We start from the raw sequence: 25,591 nt of genomic DNA, 5'->3' as shown, positions 1-25,591 counted from the left end.
ATGTTGCTGTTAAGAAATTATAATTCTTGTCTACTGAATATGAAAGTTTTGATCTTCCAGATTCCAAGGCTATTGATTCAAATTGCTGGTTTTATGCAGCTAACAGCCCCGATTATATCGTATCCTCACAAAAATATCAAATCATCAAAGACATTAAGAGCTGAAATGGTCTAAGAAAAATATCAGAGATCATTAGAAATATTCAAAAATAGCATTATATTAGCTGCTGTTTGAACCAATAGAGACAGACGAACAAACCCAAGAAGAAATTAAGCTTTTTTTACGCATTGATTACCTAAATGAAAGGCAAATATAAAATGGAGAGCATGCATCTGCAAGTCAAGTGTTAAATAGAAGCACATTTGGGAGCTAGTTTAACGAGACACTGCAATATTTCCCACATTCATCTCAACAAGTCGACTCAAGTTTGAGCATTTTTCATGGTCCACTCACAAGCTCTCAGTTGGACTGAGACCTGGACTCGGCCACAAGAGATCGGTTTCGGTTTGTCATTTATGTACAAGTCACTCATGAAATCCAACCCCATTTCTTATCTGTATTCTTCCGTTAGTGATAAATTCTCTATATAATAATGTTTATTGGTAATGACAGAGTCCTTATTCCTGTGCTGGATTCAGATTGCCAAAGGATGCACGAGGGATTCATTGCATGCATGTAACCCAGTATTACTGTTTTTGATGTCAGCTTCACTGTAAACTGTTCACTCTCCTGCACTGCTCTCTCAGAGATGTATTAAGTTACTGCCAAAGCAACACATCTAACAACTGAAACATGGGAAGATCTTCATTAAGAAGCACAGGAAATTCAATGCATCCGTTACGGTGTGAAGCAGTGCACGTGACTGGTTATCTTCAACACACGATCACAGGCATTTTGCAGGAGAATAATGTGGAACTGTTCGTGGGAGTAGCAATAAATCAGTACTGATGATAATCGTGATATTAAAAGAATTTTAAGATCATATGATAACGTCATCTCAGAGTAAATAACAAGTACTTTACCTCCTAATTGGAGTTTGATTGAATTGCAACAGAAAATGAGACAAAAAAAAAATACAAAACCACAAAGATGAAATTGTCTGAGAGTAATTGTTTTGTAATTAAACAATCATTACATCATTGTCAATGCTTTGGCCACAGTAAGTGAATTAGTCACAAACTCTGAACTTAAACAGCATGAAGTCAAATCAAGGAGGGACATCTTTATTTTAAAAAATCTTCTTTGTCTGAACAATAACTGAAGTTTAAAGGAGTGCAACTTTAAAATCTTCAGTTTTTTTCTGTGCCAGTAAAAAACACTTCACATTGCATCTCCAACCTCACTCACTAATTCTTTAACTAATTCCAAACTCATATTCAGGCAACAGCAGGAAACGCTGCCTGGTGCAGTGCTTAACACCTTAAAACTCTAACAATGAACATAATAGGTTCAATTGGGCTAAAAATCATCTCTTATCAGCAGCAGCTTGTTGATTATTGAATCAAAATGTGTTGTAACAAAGCTTGCAGCTTCATCTGATTGCTATGAGAGGATTTTCAACATTTAAGCCAGCAGCGAGCAGTGATTGGCTGCACAAGGTCCACAGAGCACCACGGACACCCAGGCAGAGCCGTCGCAACATGCCACATCCACAAGGAGGGGTAAGAGCTATTTTTCTGCGATTGTCTGAATACGCTGTATCAGGGGAATGGCCGGCACAAAATGCCTTTCTGAAGCATCAACCGTGCACAATGGGATTTAGAAAATAAAGGTGATCAGAGGCAGACAGCCGTGGTGCAGGAATGCATGGATGGTAGATGGCAGGTTATTATCAGGGGGCATACAATTGATCCACTTGTCAGAAGCTTTGAGAGATTGTTCAACACATGTGCCCTAGATACTGTAAAGAGGGGGAAAAAAAGTGGAAGGAGAGGGAGGTGGAAAGACAGAAAGAGAATCTGACAGCGGAGGAGGGAAATGAGAAAGTTTGATGAGGGAGCAGAATGAGGCATTAGAATGGATCAGACAAATATGACTGCAATGTTGAGGAGGCACAAGAGAGCTGGGGGGCGATAAGTAGGTGGAAATGAGTAAACAGCAGTGGAAGATGGACAGAAAGCTGGGGTAGACAGGGAAGATTAATGGCGAATGAAGTCTGCTGGGGATGGGGGGGCTGAGGAAAGAGCGCGGTGATGTCGAGTTGACCTGTGAAGGAAGCTGAGGAGGGAGCATTGACATAGAGAGAGAAGGGGGGGGGGGTAATATAGTGAAAAGAAAAGAAATTGGTGATGAGAGGGTGAAAGCTGAAGTATTAGGAGGAAGGGAAAATTACAGCAGAGACAGCAGCTCGACAGAGGCCAAACAGAGAGTGGCTTCTGGCAATATCAGCAGGACATCAGAGGAGGATAAAGACATTCAGCACTGGGGGAAAAGATTTCGTCTTATCCCAGTTCCAAAAATAACTAACTATCGCGTGGCTTTGGTCATGTTACAGCTGTAAAACTAGGCTGGATTTCCAATTTCTATTGTAGCAAAAGTCAGGTCTTATTTATGGACATTAAGAGCACGAGATTATTTCTTGTGTTTCATGACACAATAACAGAAGATACTTTATGTTACTGAAGGCATGAGTATGTTAAGGGAAATATCAGTATACTCCTTTTTTTTTTTTTTTTTTTTAAATTAACTTTGCAGTTTAAAGGAATAGAGAGAAGCTAACGTTGAAGTAAACATTTAAAGATTTCTTTTTTTAGTGATTTTATGGTTTTAATGGGAGTCCAGCATCTGTGTTCAGGAGCCGCCTGTTTACAGGGACCCACTCAACGACTGCTAAGCCAACAGTTAGCTAGTCTGAAACCGATGTAACCCCACTCACTCAGACTGTTTAACCCTACAAAAAACACAGACTAAATGACATAGTGGCGTTTTAAAACAACCCAAGGCCAAACTTAGGTCCACACATTAGGGAAACGAGCAGCCGAGTTTCATTTACATTTTTTTTTTAAAGAAAACTAAAAAATTATTTTCTCACAACCTTAGAAATAGCTGTCAGTGAATTACAGGTTATTCAGCTTCAGCTGGTTCAGACACCTTTTTACCTTACTAATTTTTCAAAATTTACTTTACACGTCAATGTTTTTCAGAATCACAGCCAATAACTGTTATTGATTCTTTATGCTGCAAAATTATAAAGACGAGGTAACGCATGTGTCAAAATGAGATGCCCTTGCAGTCATTTTGAAAGTATGCATGATGGGGTGTGCAAAATAATCGTCATGACGATGCATCGCGATTCTAATTTTCGCGATCTACTGCATCGATTCTGGACGCCAAGTATCAATTATTTATATATAAAAAAAAAAAAAAACTTTTTTACGAAAAGTATTGGGGAGGTCTTATCCTCAATTCGAGGAACTCCAAACACTGATATGTGAAGTTGAGGCTGTGATTAACTCTCGCCCTCTCTCTTACCTGCACACGGATATCAGTGAACCTTCGCCCCTCACACCTGCTCATTTTCTAACTGGACAGAGGCTTACTACCATTCCTTCCTATCCACTAAGCGATTCCAGTTTAAGAAACACGACGGCAACGCAACTCAACAAAAGACTTCGGTATCGACAGAGATTGAGCATTCAATTCTGGAATCGATGGAAAAAGGAGTATTTGATGGAACTTCGTTCTGCACACCATGTGAGTACTGCAGTAAATCCATCCATACAATTCAAAAGTGGAGATGTTGTACAAATCCATGATTCTATTCAACCCAAGCACATGTGGAAAATGGGACGGATTGAGGAGACATTCAGGGGAAGAGACGGAAAAATAAGATCATGTGCTATTCGGATACCTTCGGGAATTGTGATTAGAAGACCTGTACAATTGCTTTACCCTCTAGAAGTGGATGAACATTGACTTTCAGCAAGTTCATCGGGCCGGAGTTTGTTGTGTCCAATTACATGTCACTAATGCTGTTCTCATTCCAGTTTGATTAATTCTCCCGTATGACGCACATTTCCAAATACGGACCTACCTGCTGAAGTGGGCGTGGCCCAATTGGGATTCCCAGATAAAGAAGCCGTGGACACGCAGCGCAGGAGCGCACACATCAGAGACTCTTTCTTTGCCATTGTTCCCGAAGCCCTTCCCCGCGCATTTTGAAATTGTAAAGTTTAATAATAAATAAAACTAAGATAAGAAAAAGACTCTTCTCCTGGAAAACTTATTTTGCACTCTACAAGTGCCATGTAACCCCACTGAGTGGTGTCTACTCGCTCTTCTATCCTACAAGTGAATTTTGAAATGAAGACATCTTTCAACAATAGGATAAGGAGGCAATGATTACCCAAATGAGACGAGCCTTCTGTTTGAAATCTCCCGTTTTAGCTCCTGTTTCCTGAAAGGCCTTCTTTCTAAAGACCCAGCCTGCTCTAATTGGAGGGTTGTTGGTCAAAAACAGCAGGCAGGGAGGCAGCTGCTCATTGTTTTTATTGCAAGACAAGCCACTAGTCAGCCAATATTTAAATGTGTTTCAGTGTGATGTCATAAAGTAAAGGAGGAAAAGCCTGGGCTACAAAATGAAGTGTTAAAGGCAGTTTGTGAGCAGTGTCGTATCAATAACAGTAATAATTATCTGTACTGTAACTTTGTAACTGCAGACCTTTTACAAGCACAAATAGCTAAATAACACAAAAAACACAACTTACCCTCTTTAACAACTACAGAAGCAACACGATTCCTCTATAAATCAACCAATAAACAGTAAAACTTCTAAAAACTCAAATTCATACTATTTGAATCCCTCTGCATCATTCCCACCATATATTGTAAAGCTATAATAATAAGAATGGCACAATAAAAAGAACAAAGAAGGAGATGGTTTATTTTTTTCAGATCAGGTTTTGGATGCATAAGGGAGAAGGCTGCACGCAATAAATGAAAATAAAGTTTGACGGAGGCTGGTGCAGAGAATCCTCAGTGAGCCTGAGATACAAAGAGAAGGAGCTGAATTAAATTAGATTCCTCAGGGTTGAAACATTGCGAAATGGCACCAAGGACAGTGCCATTCTTCAGTCAGTTTTATAACAAGCCATGAAACTCCCAAATTTTTGAAGTCTCGTTACAGCTGCTTTTGTGGAGGGACACACAGTTGTATACATGTTAATAATCAGAAGTCTGAAAGCATTTTCAAAGTTCTTTCTGTAGTGTTCAAAGGCCTCATTTATAACCGTTGCTGATGACACTTCCCACACCAAAGTTCAGATCCATTAAAACAAACCTGTTACAGCTTATGCACACCTTTGCATAGAATCTTAACAACAGTCCAAATATTTCTGCGATTGAGATTGTGGGGCAGCGACGCAGACGGTGAGGTGTGAAACTGAAGCCAGACTGTCAAAGGTATGTGAGACAACAGCTCCCATTTAATGTTGCTTCAGTAACACTTTATTTTTAGATTACTTTTATCATACACATCAAAATGCTTATGCTAGTGAGCCCTTAATGTTCCAGCAACACCTTTAAAAAAAAAAAAAGAAAAAAAAAGAAAATAGACATCTGGAACATTTCGGCAGCTTCACTCATCAAGTGTGTAAATTAGCAAAGTCGAGTGGATAAACTATATCTATATAACTACAATGTTCCAGCATTGTTAGCTAAAGATTGTATGTGCAGCAACACTTTTTAACTCCTGAACTTTAAACCTTGTGGTTTATTCATTTATTTTTTCCTTTAGCAGTAGCTAACGTTCACAGCTTACATGAGGACTGAGTTACTGATGTTACTTTCTGAAAGATTAACATTATCCTTACCACATTACTTTGTTAATTGAAGCTTTCTAGTTGAACGATTCTGTGCTAACATTATCGGCATATTTTTGAAAAAGATGTAGGTCTCATAGTACAATCGTTAAGTGGCGTTCACACATATAAATGGTTAAATGCAGTAATCAATGGTACACGTGCATTACTATGAGTAAATCTCATAGGATTGTTTCGTAGCATTTGTAGCTAACTTACAACTGCAAAGCTAAACCATTTCCCTCTTGCATCGATAGAGTAACTATATCGTCTTAGAGGTGGTGCGCTTTTGGTATGACTGGAGGAACAGCTTCATTATGTTTGTGTTTACTGTCTCAAATTGTTAAGTGAGTAGCTGCTAACATCACCAAAAGGGCGGAGTCAAGCCTGAGCAAGTGCTCAAAACAGACTGTTAAAAATATGGGCTCAAAATACGGCAAAGACCAGACGCATTGTTTACAAACCAGCAGGTATGTTGACAAAAGCCTGTCTCATACATCTCAATAACACAGAAAATTGTGGCAAATTGTTAAATATGAGACATTTAAAGACACAGGGGTTCCCCAAGGCTCAGTACTGGGACGTCTTCTCTCTGCCATATATACCACCTCACTGGGCCAGATCATCCGATCACATGGCTTCTCATACCACTGCTATGCTGACCATACCCAGCTCTATCTGTCAGTCCAACCTGATGACCACACGGTCCCAGCACGACTCTCAGACTGTCTCTCTGACATATAGACATGGATGGAAGCTCATCACCTCCAACTCAACCTCTCTAAAACTGAACTCCTCGTCTTTCCAGCCAAACCAACCATACACCACGGCATCTGCATCCAAACTGAATCCCTATCTCTTGCTCCATCATTAGGTAGCTAGAAACTTGGGTGTCATGATTGATGACCAGCTGACCTTTAAAGATCAAGTTGCCTCCAACACTCGATCGTGCCGTTTTGCATTGTTAAACATAAGAAAGATCAGGCCGTACCCAAACCCAGCATGCCACCTGGCTCCTGGTGCAACGCTCTCCTAACTGGTCTCCCAGCCTGTACTGTGAAACCTCTGGAGATGGTTGAGAACGCAACGGCGCGTCTGGTCTTCAAGCAGGCTAAAAGAGCACATGTCACCCCTCTGTTTGTTGAACTCCACTGGCTACCCCAGCCGCCCGCATCAAATTCAAATGACTGCTGTCAGCCTACAAAGTGCTTAATGGAACGGCACCCATCTGCTTGAATGCTCTCGGAAAGGCGTCACGACTCGGTCACTCTGGTCGCCAAAGGATTGTCGTCTAGCAGTGCCTACACCACGCTCAAGACAATCCAGACTCATGTGTCGTTCCACGGTGGTCGAATGACCTACCGAGCGCTACAATAACAGGATCTACCAGGATCCCTATCTATCTTCAAGAAACTTTTGAAGACCCAGCTCTTCAGAGAGCATCTCCTACCCTGTACTTCCCTACCCCCTCTACGGCACTTTCTCTATCTGTACTTCCTTCTTTGCCTGCATTCTATATCTACAATGTCACCCCCATCACCTCTGACAGAGCCTGACTAGTGGTTTTCCTTTTATGTAGCTTATTGTTAGCTCATAGCTTCTGCTAAATGCATAAACATAAAAGCACACAAAGAAAGGTCCAAACACACAATTGAGAAGGTGTTCCGTCACCAGGTTTTATGTGAAATGGGGACTAGATGGGGGACACTACTGACAGATGTGGTCATCTTGGAAAGGTATTTCTGTGAACAAAGCAATATTGGGATAAAACTCGACGATGGATGCACTAGTGCTGTTAGAAGGGGAAGTGTAGTGGAGAATAACAGAAAATGTGTGGTCACAATTCACCAAAACGAGCCACAAATCAAAAGTCTCCATGCACCACCATTTTCATCTACCATTTGTGAGTAAATGTGAGCACGGTTTTATAAATTTGATCTTTTTGGAAGACTAATTGCTTTATGTACAACATACAAAGAAAACAACAAAACAACAATGTGTTTTCATTTGGAGGCTTCTTCAGCTCCACTGCATTAAGCACACAAGGTCATTTCTGCCTGCAATAAACGTATACACGGCTCCACGGCAGGAGAGACGACTAGTCCTTAAAGCTAAAATGCATAATGTATGTGCCTTATACTTTTCATTTATTTATTGGTAAATAGTAGATTTTTCTTTAATAAAACTGCAACACTATAGAACCCCTTCAGGGATTAATAAAGTACTCGGTTGTATTTTTGTGCAGGTTCTTTCTTTGTGAGGTTCCTATGCACTACTTTATAAATAAGGCCTCAGATTTCACCAATTCCCTCCGCAACAAACAAAGGAAGGGTTTTGAGTGACCTATTTGGCAGCTCTGTGCCCATCTCATCAGAAATGTTTAGGTAATTCTGTTTCAAACAGTACTAATATTGGGCTAATATAAAACAATTCAAACTGAATAATTAAAGCAAACTGTAACGGTCGTTTAGCATTAAGCTTCTGGCAACAGTGATAAAATCGATGATAAATAACCTCTGAAAATCTGAACAGAGTGAGCAAACGCTTCCCTCACAGGTTGACAGAGTGAGTGGCTTCACAGCTCTCAATCCCAGAGTGTCCGACACAGAGCTAGTAGCTATTAGTCTGGTATAGTACAACAAAGAACAACAAGGACAACAAGCGGTTCCACCTGGTCATAGTGATACAGTGAACATGCATTCAGTACTACTCTGTCTGATGGTGTAAGTAATCAAAAGGCCGCAACGTGCATTAATCTGTATATTCAAGGCTGTGCATGTATCCATGATCGTGTGTAAAAAAAGAAAAAACTGACTGAAAACCAGAAAACGCTGAAGAGACAGCTATTAACTAAAGAGGACAACATCTGGAGGAATCCTTTCAACCACTCAAATTTCTGTATTTATTTTTAGGCTGAACAGTGCAAACTAGAGTGATATTTTTCACTGATTAACTGAACAAAATGGGACGAAATGTGTGATATTGAGTTGCCTAGTTATTATCAAATCATTCTAATATTTAGTGTCATTATGTGGTGTGTTACTGTGAAGCACTACCCGCTGCGGCAGAGACTCACTGCAGAGTGCCATCCTGTCCTGGGGGCGCGGTGGCACATTGAGCCTGCTGCAGCCACAGTTAACAGGAGATAAGCCGCTTGCCCTGAGGCCATATGGGCGAGTGGAAGAGCTTGCATACCTGCAGCACTGAACTGACGCACGGAGGTAGATCTGCTCTTGTCATAGACCCGGCTGAGGCCGCAACCTTTCGGCACACTCCAGGGCGCCGTGCTGGCCCTGCTGTCCCTCTCCTCGGCTGTGTCGTAGACCTCCACGTGGGGAGCGCGCTCAGTCAGATTTTTGCTGTAATGGCTCAACCCGTATTGGGAAATCTGGATGGCGTAGAAGTAGCCTTGAGGGCCCCACTGAGTGGACAGAGGCACGCCTGGGTGGGAAGAAGGGAAGAAGAGCAAGAGGATGATGTTAAAGGAACATGGAACATTTCCATATGCGGAAGAAATCACAAACATATTCAAAAGCTTTGGTGTTTTCTAGGTTGTAATTTTCATTTAACTTTGAAATGATTCCAAATCTCAGATACATATCTATATATATTTATATATTTCTAATGGATCTTTCTTTTTAGATAAAACCACTCAAATAATTTCTTTGACTTGAGAATTTTTGTGAATTACTGATCCCAAACTATTTTTTTTCTAAATATCCCAGAGACTGCACAAGGCTGACGATTGAAATAAAGATTAAAACCTGGCTCTTAATTTGATAACACACATCCAAGTGAGAGTGAACTATCACTGAGAAAAAGAAAGCAGAGAGAGGTAGGAAATTAAACATCAACAGATAAATGACGGTGTGGAGAAAGTGCAACTAATCTCCTGAATATCGCTGCAGGCGAGCTCCCCAGAAACAGCTCGGGCAGGAGAATGACTGATTAACAGATAGCATACTTTAAAAAGCTCATGACAGGGAGGGTGCATGCGCCACCCCAACCTCATTCCTTTCAGGAGAAATAATTATACTCAGATTAGGGCTGACAATGTTAAACTTCCTTTGAAACTAATCACCACTGCATATAGAGAGGATTTTCAGACTGACTTTTGTGCCGTTTGGCACAAACTTTAGAGAAAAACACTCAATTAAATGATTTGCTCATCTGTAAAGTAGAAAATACAGCATCTCCTTAAAAGAAAAACTCTACATTTTTAGCTTTTGGACATGCTAGTTGTTCAGTGTTTGTGTAGTAAATCAACAAGAAATGTGTACGTTCAAGACGTACACATTTCTTGTTGATTTGGGAGTTTGTTAAATCACGGTATTCAACTTCCTAATCGCTGAAGTTTGATGATTTAAATCTAAGTAATCTTTGTTGATGTCTGTTTTAAAGGCGCGGTTGGTTGTTTATTTTTTGTCTGATTGTTTTTTTGTTTCGCCTTTGTAAATGATTCGATGTATTTGGAAAAGAGGGTCACCCTAAATGAGCTCTTGAGTATAAATATAAGATGTGTGTTGAGGTCCAGCTGGCAGAAACCAACCCTGTGGGCAAATGAAATAACATGGAAGGGAATCGCATCTTTTTCTCTAGGACCTGAAAGACAGCCTGAAACGTCCTCCTGTTTCCAATTGACAGACCGCACAGCTATTGAGACACTGTCTGATAACGATTTATTGCATTTATAGCACATTTTGCACATGAAATGCACATCACAGGGAATATTAAAACTAATTGAAGCAGCAGTTAAAATGACACTGGATGACAACTGCATTAACTGTTTAATACACAAGCTTCTGTACTGTGAATCATTCTAGTTATGCAGTAACATTCAAGCTTTTAGTATTCAACATTTCAATAAATATTACCAACCAATAATGAAACTTTTCTTCATTTAGTAAAATATGAAGTCATTTTTTGCTGCTAAGGAGGACCTTCACAAAATCCCTCCATCCACCATCTGCAGAGGACTCCAAAGAAAAGGCTCTAGACAGAGATAATGTAGCAACAAGGGCATGATGCCTCACTGATGTCCTATTCATTAACACTGAGAACGGTATTTAGTGTGTGCCGCCAGAGCTGCAAGCACTATCGCTTAAGGCCGAGGCCACATACCTGAAGAGGCGCACCACTTAAGCAATCTTATTAGACTAAATCACTAGCAAAGGCGGCTTTCGTTTGAATTTCATGGACTACAAATGGGTACATTAGTGTAAGGTCTTATATTAGACAGGTGTGTTCTCAACTGGAGACGGACACACGCTGAACAGCACAAGTACATGATTTTTCACCATTTTCAGCTGTTCTCTGCAGTGTTTCCAGTGCAGACATGCACTCAGATTCACTCTAAACCACATTCGATCATTTTCGTGGACTGATTTTTTTCCCTTTCAAGAGTCACCGTGACATAGACATGTCTATTGATCAGTTGTTTTAGCTGTAACTCCTCACAGAAACCGATTCAGAGGTGCTCCTACCATTCAGTTACATTTCATCCATGAAAGTCATGTAAAACTGTTCCATGTGCTGCATAAACTGATACCAACAGGGATTTTATCCCCCTTTACTGATTTTAGACCTGCTTTTATGTCACACTGCATTTAACTTTTCTAAAACAGTGTATGTGCTCGTTATGATTGATTGCGTTCTTTGTGATTATGAACCACACCGTGAGCACATTCGTATTTCGTTTGATGAGACTGGATGCTGTATTTACGCATTCTATTTATTTTGAACTAAAAAACTAATGAGGTATGCTATTATTCTTTGTGAGGTTCCTATGCAATTATTTTTTAAGTTGACATTTAAGTGGACGGGTACACAGCATTAACCGGTGACCAATTTAGGTAGTGAAGTTGTCACAAACCTGATTGACTACATGTTTATTTGATTAACTTGTCTAGAAAATAGCACAGAAACAGAAATGCACATACTTATATATCCACAAACACACTTAGTTCCATTCCCCTGCCAGACTTTTCTTCCTGCCTGTCTTGTTACTGGCACCTCTTTTGACAACTTAAGTCAACTTTCTGTCAAAATCCTAACACAGTAGCACTGAGCTTCACTGCATTGCGCCAAGTAATCCACATGGATTTAAATGCTAAGTCTCCATATATTTTCATGACTCCAGAAAGTTGAATTTTTTTTTAATGCTGTAAGAACCTACTGGATTTACCATGGCAGCAAAAGCTCAACATAGTCATAATCTGTTTTTATCATCAGGTTTGTTTTTGACCCAAAGCAAGCTGGGTTTCATATCGGTGAACCAGGAGACTGTAATGTGTCGGGTTAAAGTGTCACTTCCCTTCCAAATGAACTCTATTGGAAGAAACAAGACAAAGGGCACCTGGACTTGTTAAATCCGATTCTGACATTTACAAATGTTTTGTTGTGTGAGACTAATTTTTAGGTCAGAACATAATATATACACACTTTTGTTGTCTGCTTGATTTACATTATTTTTCAATAATGGCAACAGTCCAATGAGACAATCACCTTCCAGTGTCTACTGCTGCATTAACACAACTGGCACAACAGACGGCACAGAAATGTGCAATAAGAGACTCTCTACAAATCTGTTTTCATAACTCAAGGACTACTGCTCCGCAAATATACAAAGAATTTGCAGAGCCATTTCAAAGTATGCTCTCCCACTTCAAAGAAAGTGCACACAATTTGGGAACTTTGTGGAATCATAGTAACCACAACAGCTTGCATCAGTGTCCGGAAATCCACCTCCAACTTCACCAGAAAGTGCTATGTGCATCTCAATCAGCGGGTCATGTGCACAAGGTGTGTGTCATGCAAGTGTTTCCACAGAAAGGTTACTTAAAAGGTGACAAAACGTTATTGAGGACTATGTTTTAGTTGTTAGTGACAGCAGCTTACAGGAGTCAGAAAAAGATCATGATTTAAGATGGTGTTGTACGAGGGAATGACCTTCCACTAAAGATACCCACGCTACAAAAGCTTAGTTTTTCTCATCCTCCATTCTTTAGAATTCGGATTCTCTTAAAAAACAACAAACTATACAGGGGAAGTGACGAGTAATTCCATTATAAATGCACATGCATTAGTGGTTTTATGATTGACTTAAAGTTAAATCAAGACAATAAATTTGCATCCAACTGATGGTGAATTAAAAAAAAAAAAAAAAGTGAGCCCTATCCAAGAAAAACGACAGCCTAAAGAAACAAATAATTGCTTTAGCTTGAAATATCTGTACAATGTGGGGCAGACTGTGACTCCTGAGGCGAGGTGCATACAGGTCAGAGGCTGGAGTGATGGAAAATGACCATTATATCACAGTAAATATATCTTGTTAACTGTTTTCAGCTAATAAAATATGCTAAGTTGAGGAGAGGTGTGCATGTTAAATAGCACCAGGCCTTGGGTTAAATGAATAGATCTTGGTAAATTGTGAGTATGGGAACACAGACGTGTCTTTGCTATTTCTATTTAGATAAATATGGATAAAATGGAAGGGTGAGAATCGCTGTTGAGCCCTCAGGTTTGCTTAGATTCCTCTATGACCCATTTTCTACAACAGATGTTCCTTCACTGTTTCAGCAGGGCTAGTACTTTAGTAATGTAATTTCGACCCAAAAAGGATCTTTGTGTATGAGGGCAGTTCAGGTAAAACTGTAGTAAGGGGGCATCAGAGCTGAAAGATATGAGCGGAAAAAAAACCTAATAGGAAATGATTCCCACAAGCAATCAATCACGCAAGTTATTTTTTAAAAATAAGTCACAAACACCAAGCATGTATCAACTTTAATGTGAACATGTGATATTCTTCTTTTCCTCGCATGAAAATACACCACATACACTGATCAGCCACCACATTTAACCCAAAGGAGGACAGGAAAATGAGTAACACTGCTCATCTTGTTTCGATGAAAATTTTAACTATATAGCACATTTCATTACATGTAAACGCTGAATGCGCTGAATATAGATTAAGTATGTTACAATGCAATGTTCTGCACTGAATACATGTATCCTGACAATCGCGTGGATTTTACTTTGACGCTTGCCACCTACCTAAACTTTGTTGCAGACCAGTCACAGCCTGCCGCATAAAGAATATGGAACATTTACAGTAGCAGCCTCCCCCAGCAGGACACACGTGGGACTCACAAAAACAGCATTTAAAGGCTTACAGAACAAGACAAAGAGTCTGAGGTGTTCCACCAGCCTCCAAACTCCCAAGATACCAATCTCATGGGATCTGTGGGAAGCATTCCCAGTCCAGAGATCCCACTCTAAAAACCACAGGGATGTATTGAAAGATTTATAGCTAGTGTCCAGGTACCAGAACTCCACAGATCCACTAGTCAGCGCTTTACTGGCATCATGAGGAGGACCTATTAAAATATTAGGTGAGTGGTCATAGTGTTATAGCTGATTGGTGTATATTTCGGGTTTGTACCATTTAAATACAAAGCGCAACGGTTTACGCACGCTCCAGTGAATGGGGATGCATTTCTCGGCATAACACCGGCACTACGCCCAAAATTGAATACTGTACGTCTTGTTGCAACCTGTTTCACTGCCCTCTGTGCCTAACATTTAAACCAACAAAATTGGTTGCAGAGCCACTTAGAGGCACATCGGAAAGGTGGCATTTTATTTAAAGGTAAGTTTGATGACCTTTCATGCTCTGACAAAAAAGCTGACACATTTTTTTTTCTTTAGACCAGTGCGGTGGTCCCAGCGGTGCATTACTGTGCATCAATTGTGGAGAAAGGTTCTTGTGCAATAAAACACTTCCAAAAAAGAAAATAAAAAGACATTTGAAAGTTTGTTTTGTGTCTACTGTTTTCTCCTGTAACAGAGGTTATTGGCTATCTGGGTCATGTAACTAGGTATTTAGTAATTCACTTCTTACACTTCACAATATTAATAAAATGTTATCAGAATATATAATTTAATATTAGATTTGTAAACACACAGATATGCCTATTTAAAAGAATTGAGTAAATCAATATGTAAATGGGTCCAACAGTGCAGGGGCTACATTTTCAATGATAAATAATGGTATAGAAGCAAAGAACAGGTTGGAGCGTAGAAGCATTAAAGGGGAACTCCGGGGCATTTGAAGCGTGTTTCCATTGCTAGAGGTTGTCAAATAGTGATAGTAGGACACAGAGAGGTGCGTATCTGCGCTCCCTGTGTGGAGATAGCGCTGTTCGGACACCCTGTCATGCGAGGCTAATACGTGGTGGCTAAGGGGCAAGCGCTAACCCTTCCATGTAAAACAACAACTTGCACACTGCAGAAACGTCACACCACTTTATAACCCATCCGACAATAAAGTCACAAGCCTTACCATCAAAACCATATGCATGGTTCTCACATTACTGGCATGGGGACGTTACAAAACAACTTTATAAACAGCATGTAACTCACCGGCTGGTTGTAGGCTCGCGCATGTGAAAGCCCAAAAGAGTCGATGGAGAATAATCCCATATACAAAACAATTATCTTCTCTAGAAAAACTGCGTTCAAGTATTTAAAACATTACAACAATACATGCCCAGTAATATTCTTGTAATGTTTTAAATACTTGAACGCAGTTTTTCTAGAGAAGATAATTGTTTTGTATATGGGATTATTCTCCATCGACTCTTCTGGGCTTTCACATGCGCGAGCCTACAACCAGCCGGTGAGTTACATGCTGTTTATAAAGTTGTTACGTCCCCATGCCAGTAATGTGAGAACCATGCATATGGTTTTGATGGTAAGGCTTGTGACTTTATTGTCGGATGGGTTATAAAGTGGTGTGACGTTTCTGCAGTGTGCAAGTTGTTGTTTTACGTGGAAGGGTTAGCGCTTGCCCCTTAGCCACCACGTATTAGCCTCGCATGACATGCTGTGCGGACAGAGCGATCTTCACACAGGGAGCGCAGATACGCACCTCTCTGTGTCCTACTATCAGTATTTGACAACCTCTAGCAATGGAAACACGCTTCAAATGCCCCGGAGTTCCCCTTTAAGCCATCATACATTAAGGTGTATTTACAGAACTAAACTAACAGCTGTTGTTTTTGCAAATTAAATTAAATTAAAATACTGGAGTAAAGTAATGCATGTTTTGAGTATGTCAATAATGTTTTAACATCTAGTCTCCATTGATTATCTGTAGAATAACCCTATAAGTGGTCGTAACATTTAAAAATTGAATGTTTAAAAATGTTTAAAACATTTAAAAATACGTGCTTCCTGTACACTCGTTTTTATTTCGAAAGGCTTCGAATCAACTTCCAGTCCTCACAGTGCAGGAGACCTCACAGTGCAGGTCTGTAGTGAAGGGTCCTGACAGTTCAGGTCTACAGCCAGACTCTCTTGGGAGTTTGACCGGCCCCAGGCTTTTAATTTTTTTACTTTTACTTTTCATGTTAAACACATGAAAGAGTGTATGAACAACACCAACATGTGGTTCTGTCTGTATAGGAAATAAAAGAATTTAGAACCTTAAAGAAACATACATTAAATGCACCTAACAACTGACAAACTTTACCATTTGGGTTAAGCACAAAATAACAAATTTCTGCAGAATATTCTGACACTTTTTGGCTCTTTTTTTTTAAATGATGACTTATCCTAATCAAAACATTTCTAAGTCCTTTACTGCTCTGAAAAAAAGAAGGATAAATATGAAAATTAACTTGAGAGATAGGTCAAAGCTTTCAACAAAAACCTGTGAGTGTCTATGTGTATTTAGGCATGAATACTCAATTCATTAACACTTTATTAATTAGGTGTGGTAGAAATCTTCTGAGATTGCCAGGAATGGATTGAGGTGTTATTGTAGCTTGGCAAGAACTTAGCTGATGATGTCACACACGGCATTGGTAGGTAAACACAAGTGAGCTCACGGACAGAAACTCAAACAGTTCAACATCTGGGGTGCAGAGACGCCCCCTTTCAGTGACAAAAAGCTCAAATCCTCCTCCTTCATCATTACCTCTTTGTTTATATGGTGTTAAAGCTGAATAGAGCAGAGTAAAAAAAATCCCTGATATTCCCACTGCATACTTGTCAGCGCTCCAAGCCCATCCATTTCATCCGCTAGTGAGCGCACAACTTCTCATTATAATTAGGGGAAGAAATGGTTTAAACTTCCTCCTCCTTTCTCTCCCTTTTGTTCCTGCTCTGCATCCACAACATCTCCTCTTCAGCCAGCCTGATCTTGTCGTCTTAATAAAGTCTTAATCGTAGTCTTAATCTTAATAGTCTTGAATAAAGTATTTTCCTATTCTTCAAATGTAATGTTGCCATGGTTATGCATCATAACCGACATAAAAAAATGGCCAGTTACCAGTTGAAGTCAATCCATCAGCACAACAGCCAAAGCAGCCCCAAGAATATAATTTTTTTTTCCAAATCAAGGTATTCACAGAAGAAAACCTTGTTAGAAAATCTCAAGAAGATATAAAAAAAAGACAATATGTCCAGAGCCATATTACATACCATTATGTAGTAATGTTCACAATAAACCTATTCTTTAAATATATCAAATTATAGCATATTGTTTCTTAAAAAAAGCGTTGGATAAAAAAATAAATAAAAAAAATAAATGGACTATGCTTCTCTGCAAAAAGAAAGCCATTTACTGCTGGCACATGGCTTTTATAGTAAGAGGCTATCACTAGTCATGAAGCCAACCTCTGGACCAGACAATTTGCCAGAGAGCAGAACCTGATTTATTACATTTCCACATCAAAATGAGAGCCTAGCGTTTTAAGAAGAAGGGACTTAAAGGCATGGTTGGTAATCCTGTTCAGAAACACATTTTGTAATACTGGGTGAAATGGTCCGTCTGTCCTGAGAGAAATCTATACAAGATGTATTTAGAAAAAGGGACGAAAATAATCAGACCTCTGTGGCAGCTGCAGGACTGAGAAAAAGCTGACCAATCCGAGATCAGCGGGACGCTGATCTCGGATTGGAGCGCCTACAAAAACCAATCAGATGCCTCTGCTTTCTGCCTACGCCCCCCTCTGTCGGCTCCCTGCTCCGTGTGCGCATGCGGTTCTACCGGCTTTGGATGAAGCACTGACGGAATGGGGAGGGGGGGGTGGAGCTTAGAGGAGGGGACACTTTCGAATCTTGCTAGCTCTCTTGCTAGCTCTCTAGGATTACCTACCATAGCTTTAAGGCTGTTGCTGAATAACTGTAAATTGAACACCCTCTTCTTCTGTCTTTTTCTCCGATAACACTGACATGGTTAAAAGTGTGGGGAAACATATTGTGATCGTATGTCTCCTCTTTAATTGGTGGATATAGCTATCTGACAAAAATAAGAGGAAAAATGACCTCTTGCAACTTCTGGCAAGTATTCAGAGACACTTCCTCAAGCAGGCGAGTAACGAAACAATATTGATGACCATCTGGTTTCAACTAATAGCCTTTTAAAATGAGCTATTGATCCTTCCGGGCAATTATTTTAAAAAGAAACCTTGAAAAGAAAACAACTTTGAGGAGGAACTGTGAGTGCAAATGAACACAGACTCGCATCCAAGTCTGTGTGTCAGTATGAGGAAAAACTAACAGTTGCTGGGTAAAAAAAATTAGAAAACAAAAGAAACGCTTCCAAAAAAAACCTTGACACTAATTATTCTTGGTAGTGTCTGAGATAAAGAAAAACAATTAAATGGGTGGTTCTGAAATCCGGTTCCATCTCGTTAGTCAAGTCATGTTTCACTGGTAATTTCTCTGCAACATGTAACATTTAGAGACCATCATAAAAACACAGCTCATGCTGTGCATTTGCTCTCTTTCCACTAAGCACTTCAGTATACAAAAATATAAACGTATAAAAATCATTTAATGACAATAAAATCTAAAAAATCCAAACCTGATTGAAAAAAAGTGCAGGGCCGTGTGCATAGGTATGATAAACACGTTATGCTCTTTTCTAAATTTGAAGGAAATATGGCTGCAAACTAACACACACAAACATAAAAAAATGCTGAAAATCTATTCCCAACAGAGCTGCTCTTTTTCACATATTTTTCTGCGTCTGAAAGTATGACTTAGTTTGAATTTTTTACATTTTATTTGTCAAATGTATGTGAAGACAGGGTAAACATAACCTTGAAATGTTATGGACAAGAAAAAAAATAAAATGAGTTGCTGTAGTGTAGAGTAACAGAATATAGCAAGTGCATATAATTAGTGACATAAGTGCATCCGGCAGTAGGATTAATGAAAGTGACATGTTATGTACACTGTTTTGTATGTTGTATTCTGGTAACAGAATAACAGAACAACAGAACAGAATACAACGGAGTAAAGTGCAGGGCAGGACAATAACAATATTGCACACATATTGTTAACATTTACTCACATTGGACATACTTTGGTCAATAACTCGATTGCCCTCCGGTGAATGTACAGTGGGATGAGAACAGTAATCTATTAAAATGGCCAGGTCAAGCTGTAACTGTAGCATGTGACTGTGCCGAGTATGAGCCAGTCATTCTGACCACAACTTTCATTTTCTTTGGTCACTTTTTGTATACTTTTGTGCGGGTTTTGGGATTCGTATATGCAAAAAGCCACTTGTTTGTTTTCAGAGTGTGGGCTTACCGTCCAGTGAGATGAGACTTTTGAACTTGTTGACACACAAGCGACACATCTGTGCACAAACCATCATTTGTTTCTCCAGTATCCAAACAGACAAACCTTTACAATCAGGTTCCACAGTGGTTCCATCTATCTCAAACTGTAAACACGTCTTTAATCATTAAAAACGTCTTACCCTCCACTCCACTGATACACTTGACACGATCGCGAACCTCCACGTTGTATCCCTCGAAGGACATGAAGACTCCATTGGGGTGGTACGGCTCACGCTGGGCGTAAACCTTCGAGTAGCTGTGCTGGAACTCAAACCGATCGTAGCCGTCATACTGAACTATTTTGCCGTACACCTCAAAGTATTTTTCCACCCAGCTGAAGGGCAGGTAGACATCTCCGCCTTCTCGTCTGCCTTTGACGGTAGATTCATCATTGATAAGGCAGTCGATCTCTTCATATTTGATCCCACCAACAACTCCAACGACAGGCGGCGGCTCTGGAGGTTGGGGAGGATGTTGTTGGCTACTGATGCTAGCATCCCCGATCTTAGGACTCGGAGCCACAAAGGCAGCCCGGGGCAGGAAGCGTATGGTGGTGTCACTGGAGCAGCGGTTCCACAGCAACACAGTGATGAGTGTGAAGAGGGCGCAGATAACAATGAGGGTCTTGTAGTTAACCCTTGCAGCCAGACAGCGCATGGTCACAACCTGCCTGTGTGACACAAACACAAACAGTACATTAGAAGCACGTACTACTGACGTTTGCTCGGGACAATTAAAATCTCATCTGGTAGCGGACTGTGAGGAAATCCCCACTCAGAATTTTTCTGAATCAGTAAAAATCCTGCAGTTTTCTGGTGAACAACTAAAAGTTTTATCAAACTAATATGAACCTGATATGAGGCCGCCTGAAAGTTGGAGACTGCACTGTAGTTGTGAATGAGCTAAAGGCACCTGAGGACAGAGTTGGTACATGCATGTTGTAATTGAAGTCGTATTCTCTCAACTGAACCAAGTTTCCCACGGACGCACCAGTAAAAAGACCAATAAGCAATCGTGGTTTGGGTTTTGATTGCGGTTGTACGAGTCTGTCTTATTCACTAACCCACTGTCGCAGCTGAAAAATGGCCCATTTTTCCATGTATATTTTCATTTTTTTTGGCTTTGGGTTGGGTTCATATCACTTCTGCTCTTCGCTGCATCTCACAATCTCTTCTCGAACATATAAACAGTTTAGGTTAAAAGTTTGTGTTTTCTTACAGCTGGAGGCAGTTTAGGTCAAACTCTGAAAACAGGAAAACTATTTTTTTTAAATTTATTATTTATTTGATTAGGACAATGCGCATTAATCAGCTTATCAGCAAAAGCATCAATGTAAAGATGCCGGAGTTAGCACAGTTGCTAAATTTCATCCGTTGTCCTAAGGCAGGTCTCATAAAAAAAAAAAAAAACATACAGACAACACACCATGACAAATGGATATAACATGTAGAAATCTCACACATACACAAACAAAAAAAAAATAATTAAAAATTTTTAGAGGAAACAGTATCCACAGAGTAGAACTTCTAAACCACCCCAATTAACATATATTTAGTTTAATTCTTACAAAAGGCTGAAGTTTAAGGATACACCAGCCTTTCTCTTGGTTGCAGTTGCCAGGCAACCAGCAGAGATTTCAGGAAGTTCCAGCTAATAGCTTAGAAATAATTGCACATATGATACAACTGTATAACCATAATTTGTATCCATATTTTTGTTCGTCTTCAACAATGGCCATAAAACATCTTGCCATTTCCCATCTTTGTGCCAAGCCACACTAAATGACGACTGGGTCAAGGTAAACATTTCTGAATAAGACATGATATCAATATTTTTATCTAATGGTCAGGAAAAGAGCACTAAGCATATTTCTCACACGACCAGACCATGCCCTCAAAGAAATGATCTTCACGATGGAGAAGTCCGTTGCTGGCCTCCCATCAGTGGCTACCGGACAACCCTTGTTCATTCCAAGGTTGTTCAATTTTAGGGCGTTGCATCTCCGACTTGCTCTTCAAATATTGGAACTTCAGGTCTTGCGGAGCATCAACCCAATTACCCTTTCAAAAGGTTCACACCATCACTCATGTCTTACGCTGACATTTTTAAATCCAATCTTAAGACGTCTTTTCCCCCCCAGATGAGTTAGGATAAAGGTTACTGCCATGTGATCATTCACTGCCTGTATCAAATACACATTTCCACCAAATGTATATATTTTTGTAATCATTTAAATGTTTCATTGTTTTTTAAAAATATTTGAACACATAAGTGAGACCTGCTCCTTGTCCTATTGCGAGGCAGGATTCATGTTTTCATGCCCGCTGGGTTTCTTTGACATTTTCACCAAGCAAACAAGAAATCAATAGACATCCTTAGATCTCCTCCTCTGCACTAATTACAGCTTACTGCCCACAGAATTCACTGTTACAGTGATGACAGAGAAAGGAGAGGAGAAAATCATTACTCTCCCAGACCATTTCACAATCTCTTCTTAAATGAGGTACCCCTGAAGGTCAGCTCAATTAATGTGCATTAATTGGGCAACAGCAATCTGCTATGGCGACGCAAAAGTCAAATTATAGTGCCGGAGGCCTCTTGAACAACGCCAACGTCTAAGACGGCTCTAATCAACAGAGAAGTGGACTTACAGAGGGCTCTGAAGAACAAACAGTGAAGGATTTTAAGTAGTAGATGATGAATAAAGGCTTTCTGCACAGATAAGTCAGAAAAAAAACTTTTTATCAGCTTAAATCTCCCGTTGTCTTCCATCAAGCGGATGGGAAGAAGCTTTGATGCATCTCTGCCTGACAAATCATTGCCACACATAAAAGCCATCATTGATATTTAGAGACCATACAGCATGGTGCAGCGATGAAAGACTGGACTGATGGGAGCTCTGACAATGCTGAAACTGTGTTGTAGAAGGCCTGGGGACTGCACACTGAAAGATAAGTAGGACCAGCCCAGTCAAGGAACCGACTATAAATAATTGGCTCTTTTTATAGCACTCTGTTGCTGGTGTTGAGCTCAGGCTCAAGGTGGATATACATGGGCTTAAGCACAGGAGGACGAAGAGCATCTTAAAGCCTCATGCTAACTTGGATACGGTTCATCCACAGCAATGTCCCATTTCACTAAAGTAATTTACATCTTAAGACTCAAACAGTAAGCTCGGAGGAAGAGGAGTTAATGTCATGGGCAGGTAAACAACAAGAGAGAGTTTGTTTATGGATCAGAGACCTTTAATGTTCTGACTCTGCCATATCTAACTGGAGAGAAAGCACAAGAGGGGCCAAGAGGTGACATGCAGAAGCGAGACTCAGAAACTGTCGCTCCACTCAGTAGAAAGTGCAACTAGATTTGCTTCATATTTCATGACAATAAGTTAAAAAAAATAGCAGCAGATAAAAAAATAAAAATACTACGTAGTCGTATTATCTCAAAACACATATTCTAGCTTGAAACAACCAACCTTTGAATGCTTATCGGATTGAATAATTTTCAGGTAATATAAGCTAATGTTAATGAGGGAGGATGTGCCCTGAAGTGGTCATCAACTGATTGATTATAATTTGCAAAATTATTAGGCAGCTTCCAGACTTCAGGTATAATGTGCAAAGGAGATCTGACTCTGAGGAACTCTTTATAACCTATAAGCTTTTCAGACGGATGACACTCAACAAACAGCTAAAATATTGATGCAAGGCCACTGAATAATCAAAGGTTTTGCTCAGAATAGTCCAAAGTCTGGCATGAAATAGAGGGCCACCATATTCCAGAGCTGCAGCCTGCCTGTCGTCCACAAGTAAAAGGTGTCAAGTGCTCAGAGACAAGCCAGGGTAAAGAAGGCAGAAATATGACCACCAATGAATAAGATTACAGTTCAAGCATTACGATTGAGCCATGAAATACCTGAGGACGGATTTTTCCAGGGTTTTATTTACAGATAAGATGAGAGTGACTGAGTGGATGGATGCACCTCTGATGGATCACTAATGGATGAAGGGCACCAGTCGGACCCCGGCACTGTGCTGCAGAGGCTCTGGTGCAGGCTGCACCTTTTGGTAAATGGTGGGTGGGATTATTTTTGTGGGAGAGCAGAGGAGACGGAAAACTATTAGAAAAACTTAGCCACTGAAAGGATTTCGACAAAATGCCAAAACAAGTATTTAAATGTCGTCATGTGTAACTTGCTAATAGTTACAGATGTTTTAGTGGTTCAGAGTTAACATGTGACAATTATGAACAATTCTAAAAGACATTAGAGGTTTAACATTTTAAACTGATTTAAATTCATTCAACAATACAATAAATCCAGAGCAATGCAACAAACAATATTTCACAAAGTGAATTAAGGAGGTTGTCTGGTAAATATCAAGGATGTTTTTTCTTTTTTGGGGAAGGGGTTCTCTCCATACACAGATGACATTCAAAGATGACACTGCTTGAAGATGGTTTCAACCTTCCCACAGCAGGTTGTTGACAGGGCCCAGGTCTTACCTGAACCCCTCATAAACTTGACTTAAGCCCCACCTGCCTCCAAATGAGCACCGACTTCTTATTAGAGAGTAAAATGAAGGTTAATCCTGTTTGAGCAGTGATGTTGCATCAAAACACTGTCAATACTGTAGTGCAGGGTGAAAATATTTTTTTTTATTTGACAATCAACTTTAGAGTGTGCAAATGTGTGGGTTAACTGTGAATTTCTACTGTTTATCATTTGAGGAAATTTGAAATAGTTGATTAAATATTCTTCATTCCAAGCACGTCTTTTAGCACCGAATCCCACACGTAAATCTAGACTTTGTCTAGAATATCAGGAAAAGATTGCAACCTTCTGTGTGGTTTTCATAGAGGAATGTTTCCACTTAATCCCAGTTTATCCAGCAGTCTATTTTTCCTTGGCAGTCTTTAAAGTTTCAAATAAAACTTCCAACAAGGAGAGAAATCATTCTGTTTTACATCATGTAAACTAAGCTGACAGAAAGAAAATAAATCAGTTTGACACTATTATTTATGCCCTATAGACTCTGTTTCCACAAATTAAGACATCTGTAAATCACATCAACTGAAAACTAGCTAAGAAGCAGTTAATTCCAAGGCAAACAAGCTGCATTTAGCTCATTACGCAGACAGAGCTGCATTGTCCCTGGTGTATTTTGACCCAGATTCACTTGAATCCACCAGGAGGCTGATTTTACCAGAAAAACAAGGGCCTTGTATGCGCCTTCAAAAAGCTCAGGATGATTTGTGTTTCAGTCTTCCTGACAAGTGGATAAATAACTATCCTTGCTCCACAGCAGAGACAGAAGATGGGTATTATTGTTTCATGACTTATAAAGAAAGAAATTAACTGAAGAAAACTCTTTGGTAGGACGTCAAAGTGGAAGGCTGCGAGTGCAAAAAAATTCAGCGCTGAAAGCTGTCCCGCCTCAACGATCCACTTCATTCGATTTTTAAAATTTTATCACGATAAATAACCTTTATTGAGGCGTTTGCAGTTTCTTAAAAGTTCAGACATCAACCATAAAAGGTGGCTGATATATCACAGGTCTTCCTGTAATCCGGTATTTATCAGATGAGCTCCGGAGGTTTTACCTTGATCTAATCTTTTTGGTGATAACATTTTGATCTGGTGGATAAACTACACTGACATGAAAAATACGTATTAAAAAAAAAAAAAAAAAAGAGGGGGACAGATGCAGCTGGGCAGGAGGTGAACGACTTTAGGATAAAAGTCCCCCTTGCTTGGGAGATTAAGGCAAAAGACACTGGAAAATAAAAGCAGCTTTTCAGCTTATCTCAGTCAGGAAATTGAAAAATGCCAGCAGTCGCAGGTAGAGACTCACTGAAACTTCAAGACATTAAATGTGGAAACCAAAATGGAACATTGAATGGTTTTTGAGATTATTTTGGCAAGGTTTTGCCCAAACAGACTATTTATTGTAATGTTTTCTAAACCCCTACAATAAAAACAAGCACACGACTCACGATGAGGCTCATTACAGTTGAGCTTTATGGTCTGTGCTCTGTCTGTGATTTATTTGGAGAAAAGATAATGACATGTTGTATTTTTTATTTTAACATTTGGCTATATACGACCACACTGACTAGCTCACCTGTGACGTAAATTATCGATAAAACACAGAGGAG

At 39.8% G+C, this 25,591-nt stretch overlaps 1 protein-coding gene across 4 annotated transcripts in view; it reads right to left on the bottom strand.

Moving 5' to 3' along the window:
* glceb (glucuronic acid epimerase b) overlaps positions 1-25,591 on the bottom strand; it is a 64,823-nt gene that overhangs the window by 6,649 nt on the left and 32,583 nt on the right. For all 4 annotated transcript variants that reach the window (XM_075474190.1, XM_075474400.1, XM_075474261.1 and 1 more), the window contains 2 exons: positions 19,576-20,105; positions 8,994-9,239 (listed from right to left, as the gene is read on the bottom strand). In XM_075474190.1, coding sequence (XP_075330305.1) covers positions 8,994-9,239; positions 19,576-20,092 — 763 coding nt within the window. In that variant the 5' untranslated portion in view covers positions 20,093-20,105. The remainder of the gene's footprint in view (positions 1-8,993; positions 9,240-19,575; positions 20,106-25,591) is intronic.

The sequence above is a fragment of the Odontesthes bonariensis genome, chromosome 1 (assembly GCF_027942865.1).
Source record: "Odontesthes bonariensis isolate fOdoBon6 chromosome 1, fOdoBon6.hap1, whole genome shotgun sequence".
In the NCBI taxonomy this organism is placed as follows: Eukaryota; Metazoa; Chordata; class Actinopteri; order Atheriniformes; family Atherinopsidae; genus Odontesthes; species Odontesthes bonariensis.
Note: the sequence above shows the minus strand (reverse complement) of the source record. Positions and strands in the feature narration are given on the sequence as shown.